This window comes from Pteropus vampyrus, unplaced genomic scaffold (assembly GCF_000151845.1).
Source record: "Pteropus vampyrus isolate Shadow unplaced genomic scaffold, Pvam_2.0 Scaffold42, whole genome shotgun sequence".
Lineage (NCBI taxonomy): Eukaryota > Metazoa > Chordata > Mammalia > Chiroptera > Pteropodidae > Pteropus > Pteropus vampyrus.
The window spans coordinates 3,481,869-3,491,480 of NW_011888823.1; the positions used below are offsets into that span (position 1 = coordinate 3,481,869).

General features: G+C 38.6%; 1 protein-coding gene across 1 annotated transcript in view; it reads right to left on the bottom strand.

Annotated features, from left to right (window-relative positions):
- Positions 1-1,644, bottom strand: part of LOC105291113 (sterol 26-hydroxylase, mitochondrial) — a gene marked incomplete at its 3' end in the record, with an annotated part of 31,823 nt that extends 30,179 nt beyond the window's left edge. Inside the window, exon 1 of the mRNA XM_011358688.2 lies at positions 927-1,644. Coding sequence (XP_011356990.1) covers positions 927-1,196 — 270 coding nt within the window. The remainder of the gene's footprint in view (positions 1-926) is intronic.
- Positions 1,645-9,612: the final 7,968 nt, after the last annotated feature.

Here is a 9,612-nt window from a genome sequence, read left to right on the forward strand (position 1 = left end):
TAAAAGACGAACTGACTCCATAATAGAAGCCATGGACATGGTCTACAGGAGCTGAGTAGAGCTGTTGAGGACAGGACATTGTGGACATCACTCATTCATAGGGTCACCAGGAGTTGGAGCCAACTCAGTGGCATGTAACACACACACCTCCCTCTTCCCCAAAGGTATATATAAACCCCATGAGGATGTTGGCCTCATCTCATTGAATCCAAACAGTTGAAAAAGAGCCTTGGGCAGAGTGAGTGCGTTAATTCAATTCATTTCCTAAAACCTCTCCAACTTAACCAACATTGAGTTTTCTAGTCTCTGCCCATTGATTCCAGTCTATATCCATTCATTCCCACCTCTTATCAGTGTTCCACTGAATAAACTCTTCTCACTGGAAATCGATTTCTTAATAACATTTCTTAAAATTGCACCTTTTCCTTAATGCCTATGATTTTGTTTTTACTCCCTTAGAAGTGACATCTTTTTCCCCCTAAGTAGAAATTTACCTCGCTAATTGCTAAACCTCTGGAATCCTCCTGAAGCCATTTCCTTTGGAAGAAGTCTATGGTAGCCAATATCACCACACAGTTAAACAATGGATCTGTAACATCTGGCAGCTTATACACTTGCATCTGTCATTCTGTTACCAAGGCAGTTCCCTCCTCTCTCAAGGTCTGTCCACTTTAAACCTAGTCTCCCGAGTCACCTTCCTAGTATCCTGATTCTTACCACTCCTCGACCTGTTCACTTCAGTTCAAAGGGTTCTGCCTACCCTTTGCACATAACCCTTACAGATTAACAGTTTAAGACCACAGCCCCAGCCAGTTCCGAGCTAAGTTTCCATGTTCTTCACTTTCAGTCCAACATCTCCGCCCCTTCAGCAACCCTGTCCCCGCGCACACGCCCATTCCCCAGTCGCGAGGCCCTAGCTCAGTTACCTGGAGATGGTGCAAATGCAGAACGTAGCCTTGCATTAATAGCTGGAAAAAAAAGCGCAGCTTCCCTGGTCCTGGAAGCTCCTCCAGACCCCGAGGCCTCCGGTCACCAGGCCCGGTCCCGGGAGCCTCGGCTGTCTCGGTCGCCGGGAGGGCTTTGGAGATCGAGGCCTTGGCTCTGGCCCTGTGTGGGCCGAGGCCAAAGCAGACCACCCGTGACCCCAGCAGCGGCCACCGCAGCCTCGCGCAGCCCAGCGCGGCGATGCGATCCATAGCTCACCCAGCCACGCCTTTTGACTGAAAATGCGGAGAGCCTGCAACCCGCCCAGAGACAGATCAAGAGGGGCGGGTTCAAGGGCACTAGTAGCCCCGGTGGGCCGGGCTAAAGACCGCCAGGCCCCTTACTGTTTACTTTTCCTCGCGGGCCTCAATCCCTCCAAACAGGACCTAACGAGCACACTGAAGCCACCTTCTCCCGCTGTATGCCTCCCGGCTCGGGGAAAGGACCAGCCAACACAAAGGCAGAAGATGCACCGGCGGACTTATGGAGACTCAGAGAGCTCTGACGTTGGCCGGAAAGAGAACTTGAAGTTCGCTTGGTCCTAACTGGGCAGTAGTGCAAAAAAGTTCTCAGGAATCCAAGAGGCTTACGAGGCCGGGGGGCCCCACCCAGTGAGACCGGCCCTTGCCTGACCTGCGGGTTTGCCACCCCAGGAACCCGCTGCTGAGATTAAACTGGCCGCTAGCTTTTCCTCAGGACTCCCCTCCCCCATCTCCTGCCCCCGCAGATCCCGGCGTTTGAGCGCTGAAAGAGAGAGAGAGAGAGAGAGAGAGAAAACGAAACAAAACGAAACAAAAGAACGGCCCAGTATCTAAGGTCATTTGATATCTGGAGCAGGTAGCCAAGCAAACAGACGAACAAATGTAAATATGCAATTCTAGCCTCTCCTCCTCTTCCTTCCCCCGCCACCTCCACCCAGTCCCAAGTATGCTAAGGCAGGGTTTTTCATATTGCAGGTTGAGACCAGGTTTAATGAGTGTGACCGGAATTATTTTTTAATAGATGGAAAAGAATAAAATAGTATAGAAAATATTGCAAGAAGAAAAAGTGTTATTTCATGAATTCTTTGTTTCACATAAATTTAAAGTATACTTTTCAAAAAGTTAAAAACACGACTCATACAAATGGAGAAAAACACAAGGTCAAAGATCATTCAACCCATTAGTGACAGAACTGGCAGGATAGTAAAGCTTGTTCTGAGAGCATTTCTTCAAATTGGGTATTTATAGGCAGCCAGACCTTGGAAAGGGCACTTTAAGTTCAAAGGGACAATAATTAGACTGACAGCTAATGGGGGTAGGTGTGAATTTGTTTTTACTCATCCTGTTAGGAGTCATACAGTTTCTTAAATACGTAACTGAATGTCTTTCATCAGTTCGGGGAGACTTTCAGACAATATCTTTTCAAACATTGCTTCTACCCATTACTTTTTCATCTCTCCTTATAAAATTAAAATTTTACATATTTTACACCTTCTGGCTGTATCCTTCCTCTTACCCTCTTTTCTGTATTTTTCCATCCTTTTCTCTCATTTAGCTCATTAATTCTCTATTCGGCTCTGTCTAATCTGCTGTTAAATCTAGAATTCTTAATTTCTATTATTGTATTTTCCAGTTTTCGATTTGATTAGATTTTTCAAATCTATGTCCTATTATATTTCTATTTTTGTGCCAAGTTCTTAATTTTATCTTTTATTATCAATATCCTTTACTTTTGTAAGCATAACTCTTTTGAGAATTATAACCAATAACTTCCATGTCTGAAACCTATGTGGGACAATTTCTATCGTCTATTGTTTCTAGTGGTTTTTGTTCATGTTGCTATATTTCTTCCTGTGCCTGGTTACTTTCAATTGTGTGCCAGAAAATGTATTCTCTAAGTTTATGGTGAAACTAATTTGAGGTTTAGGATGATTTCATCTTCCTCAAGGAAGATTTACTTTTGTTTCTGACAGTTGCCTGAAGGCACGAGCAATCCAAGATCACCCTAATTCAATTTTAGCAGTGAGATGTTTTGAAGCTCAGCTGCTGTTCATTAGCTTATTTCCAATCCTTAATCCTTTTGGGTTCCAACCCACAGTTTTGGTATAAAAGATCATGGACTACAGATTTTACCCCCAGGCCTGTGAGGCTAAATCACTGACTTTTCAGCTTCTTCTTCTGACAAAGAGACATACCTCTAAGAGGAAAGTGGTACCTATGCTAAGCTTAACTCTGGATTTCTGTCTTCTGGTTCTCGTCCAATAATTCTTTATTGCCTTGTTTGTTCTCTGATGTTGATGGCTTCAAGTAAATACTTGTCATGTTTTTTCAGCTGTTCAAGTTATCCTTAGAAAAAAGAGTTGTCTAGTATTAACAGAAATGAAATTCAATTTATTCTTTTATCTTTATTAATTCTCCCCTCTCCCTTCTAGGTTTATTGTCTTGATTTAAATTTTTTTTAACCTTTAAAAAATTGTTTAATGAAATGTTCTTATTTCCTAATAAATGCACATAAAGCTATACATTTTCACATGATACTATTTTGGCCATATCCAGCAAGATTCAATAAACAGTTTCTCTCATTGTCATCTATTTCCAAATAGTTTGTAATTCCATTTTGATTTCCTTTTTAATTTGAGTCAAAAAGGTGTTTTTATTTACTTGTAGTTGAAGTTTTGTTTTTTTGTTTTGTTTTGAAAGAGACTATTCTTTTGTTGTTAATTTATAATGTTATTACATTATGGTCAGAGCACATATCTTCTGCTTTTTAGAATTATTGAAATGTTTTTTATGTTCTTTCTTATTTTTCTGAATGTTCCATGTGTATTTTTGAAAAATACGTATTCTGTTTATTAACTTATTAATTTTGCTATTTAAATCCTCTATAGCCATACTTATTTTTGTCTACTTGATTGGTTAACTTCTGAGAGGTACATTCAAGTATCCCCAAAATAGGGATTTGTCAAATTTTCTTGTATTTCCAACAGTTTTTGTTTTATATTTTGAAGATCTGATGTTAGGCTCATAAAGGTTAATGAATATTACATATTCTTGATGAAAGCACCATTTATAAATTTGAAACATTAAATTGCTTTTTATTTAGTTTGTTTGATTTTATAGTGATATCCCCACTTTGTTTTTAAGCATTTGTTTGATATGTCTTTATTCACTCCTCCATTTTCAACCACTGTAAGTTATTTTGATTTAGGAGTATCTCTCATAAATAACATGTAGCTACAAGCTTTTTTCTTATTCAAGAGGATCTTTAAATAGCAAATATTATTTTTATAATTTAAATAAGTTTAAAAATAAGTAAATAAAATGAAATGAGAAAAATGGATAAATTCATAGAAAAGGAATTATAAATGGCTCTTAAACATATGCAAAATGTTCTACCTTGCTTATAATCAAAACTACGTTAGAAACCATTTTTCATCTCTAACATTGGCAAGCATCAAAACTTAGATGCCACTATGTAGTGGAGGGTGCTAGGGAAATGAACTCTCAATCAAGGTTCAAGGAAGTGCAAATTGCTACAAAGCTTTCAAAATTTAAGGTGTACTTACGTACTTCTAGAGATTTAGTCTACAAATAAACTTGCATATTTGTAAAATCACAAATATACAAGTATATTTATCACAGATTGTTTGCACAGATAAATAAAATATTGGAAAGAACATGAACACCCATCGGTAGGGGTCTAATGAAATAAATTATGGTTAATCCATGTATTGGAATCATTTGCAGCCTTAAAAAAATAATGATATAATGTACACTTGAAAATTATATAATTGTATTAACCAATGTTACCCCAATAAACTTAATTTAAAAAATTTTTTAAAAATAATGATACAGCCTTTAGGTACTGATATACAACAATTTCCAAGATATATTTTTTTAAATAAAAAGAGCGAGATGCGGAACAGTGTTAGAGTAAGTTACCATATAATTATCCCAATGATTGCACATGCATAGAATATCTCTGTAAGGATACACAAAAAGTTATAAACTATCTTCTTCAAGGACAAAGATGGCAGGAACGCTAAGAACTTCACAGAATATTCTTTTGAACTCTGAATTATGTAACATGTATACGTAATATCCAGTTTTTCAACTAGCCTATCCAAAAGTCACATAGCAAGGACATTTTCTTTTGAACTTTCTGAAAATTTGTTTCCCAAAGTGATGTCTGGCTGTCCATTAACTTGGTCACTAGTGCCAAGAATTTTAGAGAAAGCAACAATATATTAAAATAATTAAATCTTTATATACATATAGCACCTTACTTTTTCTTTTCTTCTTTCTTTTCTATTTTTTTGAAGTTGGATGATATCCAGACACAAGTATGGGGTGAAAAATGTATAATTGAAGATATCCATGAATTAAGTACAAGGACAAGTAGTATCCATGAAAATTGGCTTGAGATGTGAGAGTAGGTAAAATCGATCTGATTATTTTAATTAACTCATGCATTTTGTGATTTTGAAGATTAAACAAAATTTTTCCAAAGCTCTTTAAAGTAGGAAATTTATTTTTGCATTGCTTTCAAAAGAATTAAACTATATAGACAAACATCTCCCAAATACAAATCACCCATAATCCTACCACTTAAAAAATTTATATGAAGTAATAAAATGAAAGACCCTTGCTCTGCTTCCCCAATTATATTCCCTCAAAATGAAGCACTGTTCATAGGTTAGTGCATATTCTTCTAGACCTTGTTCTATATTAATATAAACCTTTTTTTCCCTATAGGTAAAAAATATCATGTTGATAACTTAATACTAATTCCTTTAAATATTATAAAGGCTCAGGGTTGTTTTTTAAAAATGTGTATTGGCCATTTCTCTTTCTTCCATGAAATCCTTAGACATATCCTTTGGGTTTTTTCCTATTGTATTGTTTGTCTTTTCTTATTGTTTTCTTGGTGTTCTTTTCTATTTAGGAAGATTAACCTTTGTTATATATATTACAAGTATTTTCTCCTAGTGGCAGGTTCCCTGTATCTTGACTGTATTTAGGGTATCTTTTGTTAATTCCTGTGTGGTTCAATCTGGCATCTTTTCCTTTATGAAATCTGAGTTTCATATCTTGCTTTGGACTGCCCCAATATTATTAGGGGAAAAAAATCTTATATTTTACCTTACATTTGATAGTTTCATTTTTTTACACACTATATTTTTTTTCACAGTTATCAATTCAATCCATCTGGACTTAATTTTTGGTTTTGGTGTGACCTAGAATCTTAATGTATAGTCTAATTATTCCAAAATCATTTATTAAATAATAGCTCAAGAGATTGCTAGGTGCTCCCATTTCCTATGTAGGAAAGCATTCTTTAAATTACAGGACTTAGCAGAAGAGTTGATCTTCCATTTCACTCCAGGACATTCCTTTGGTACCATGTAGCTTTTAGGAGCTGGCTCTGGGTCAGCCTCTGATATCGTAATTACCACCTGGAGCTCAGAGTCACAGTCTACCCACGGGTGACACTCCATCTTCACTGGAGGCCAGGAAGACATAAGAAGAACTGACCCTTCCTCTGAATGCCACTCTGTCTCTTTAGTGTTCATAAGACCAACGTACTAGAAAGCATATGCTCTTTTAGCAAAAGGTTAGGACATTCCCGGAGGGGAATCACTACATAGGAGAATCAAATAGGTTAAATCTCATTTCTCCCTCAAGCTGCAGAGGGTAGGCAGCTGCCTCCTTCCATCCTATTCTTCAAATCTCGAAGTGGAGAAACTCCACCTTCCCTTCCTCAGGAGAATCTACTTTTTTTCTCCCAAGGACCCTGTATTCTTTTCTTCAAATAAGGTTCTGAGTATTAGTTTGCTAGTCTCATCCAACCCTGAGGTCCCACAGGTGCAGAGCAGGTGGGCACCCAGCTCCTAAGAGATAGTTGAAGGAAGAACCTCCAGTTCCTATTTTATTGACAGTATTTGCACCCATGAGCATGGCAGCAAGGTTGCTGGTTTGGTGCCTCTACTGGTTGACCTGTAAAAGTAGGCATCTCACCCCAGATAAATTACTTTTCTCCCCTTTAAGACTGTACAGCCTAAACCCATACTGAAGCAAGAATATTTCTTCTCAGTATTAACAGAATCAGTGAGTATAAACTATTTTACGAAGGAACAAACAAAGTGACTGGTTTCTCTCCTACTTTTCTTGGGTGTGCAGGAGACCTACTACATCACGAAAAGTTTACACTAGCTTTTAATAACTACACTCTCTAATACCCAGGAAAAGGCACCTGCCTTCATTAAACTCTTTCAAGTCAACAATTATCTTCTGATTGAGGATAGGACCGCATGGCCATTTCTTCCACACAAGGCTTCCTTGGAGGTTTGAAATACCATGTACATTTTTTCTTCAGTTCTAATGTGTATTTGGATCTATTTCTGCACTCCTGATCCCAAAGGTCAAAAATCCAAATAGCTTTAAATCAAACAAACCAGGCTGGAGACCAGAATAGGGGAGTGGTAAGAATTGAGTAAACTGAAGGATACAGCCCCAGGGCAGCTACCACCCAACTCTGGCCAATTATTGGTGTTTCTAGACTATAAATTTTTGAAAAGAAGCCAAAAATCAGAATTTTTATGAGAAAACAGATGAAAAAATTTTTAATTAATCAGGTTAAACAAAATTGATATGTGCTAGTTTTCAGCCTCTGCTTTATTATGTTCCACTTTTCTCTCTGTCTGTTCCTGTGCCAGTGTGATCCTCTTTGAAATACTGCTCTTCATGGGCTCAACTGTGTGCCCCAAAATTCATATATTAAAATCCTAACCCCCAGGACCTTAGAATGTGACTGTGTTTAGAGATATGGCCTTTAAAGAGATAATTAAGGTAAAATGAGGTCAAGTGGGCCCTAAACCAATATGACTGGTGTCCTTATAAGAAGAGATTTGGACACAAGCACATACAGAGAGAAGGCCAAGGGAAGACACCTGAGGAGGCAGCCTCTGCAAGCCAAGGAAAGAGGTCTTAGAAGAAACCACCCCTTCTGACACCACGATCTCAGACTTCTAGCCTCCAGAACTGTGATAAAATAAATTCCTGTTGGTTAAGCCACCAAGTCTGTGGTACTTTGTTATGGAAACCCTAGCAAGTGAATACACTGCCTCTTAATAAAAATAATAATAATAAATAATTTTAAAAACACACACACACCTTCCTGCTCACAGCAATTTATTTGAATATCACAGACTCCCTGAATAGTTAGAGGTCATTATCCTTCTTCTGTAGATAAGAAAAATGAAGTTCAAAGATATTAAAGCACAATAAGTGGCAGAGCTAGACTTGGAATCCAGGGCTTTAGATACTGAATTTAATGCTCTTTTCACTAGATTTGAGGTAAGAAGTAAGGACTAGGTAGTATGAATATTTCTGCTGCAGAGAGGAGCTCACTATGACCCTGATGACCAAAGGCTGGGTGATGGTCCATAAGAAAATAAAACCTTTTGCCTGGTTCTGCATAATAGCATCTGCCCAGAGCAAACAGTGCTCTCCAGTCCTAGTGACCTGAGCTTCTCTGAGGGTGGTAGCCCAGTTACCCCAACCAGTGCTGCCATGCTGAGGTCTTTAAGAACAACCTCAGATGTATGTACTGGCCTTCTAAATCTGGCAGACTTTTATTTATTTTGTATCAGAGAGTTAACCTCAGTAAATCTGGAGACACCCGCTGCTGCATAATAATCTGTCTAGTCTTTGCCCCAGGTTCCTAAAATGGAGCTTCTAACTCCTGAAATTTCCTGAGTGATAGGAGTGTCTTTGTTATTTATGGTAGATCCCTAAGACAGTTCCAGGGTAGAGGCTGGCTATGCTGGAAAGACTGGTCAGATGATTAGTGAGTTGGAGCTTCAAGCCAGATGATACCAGCCTAACCTCTGGGAAGGAGAGTGAAGCCAAAGATTGAGTTCAATCACATGGCCAACGATTCTATCAATCCTGCCTGAGTTCAATGTAACTCCCATATAAACCATGACACCAAAGCTCAGTTGAGCTTCCTGGTTGGTGAACATGTTAGGTAGTGAGACAGACATGAATGACGGGAGAACAAAGGAATGAAGGCCCAGCCCAGAAACAGCCCCAGAGACCATCCAAATAACACCCCATTTGTAGTTAAAGAATCACTCCTGCATCCTGAGAGACGAAGGACTGGAAGGCCATAAATCTATGGCTGGCTTAACCAGCCACAGATGCTTGCACAAAAAATACCTGCCCGTAACCTCAGCCTCATTATACCATCATTATAATATCATGCCTATGCCCAGAAGTTCATGAATCTAATTATAACTGAATTCTGGGTAGCCACATGCACAGTAGGCAAAGGGTTATACGGTAGCCAACTGTCAGTCAAGGTGATCTCATATGCTGATCATCTAGGACCTCCCATCATAGTCCAAATATAAACAGACCTTCCCACGTCTGCATTGTTACAGCCCTCTTCACTGAAAACTCACTCCTCCCTCGGAGTGTACTCTGTCTTTTGTCTTTTATTTTTTCACCTCCCAAATTCCATAGGGCTTCCTTAGTGTGGCCAGTCTCCTTCTAAAATATACTTTTCATAAATCTTACTTCTTCTAAATCTCGCTGTGCTGGAATTATCTCTGCATCAGCGAAAATAACTGAGAATCTCCAGTGT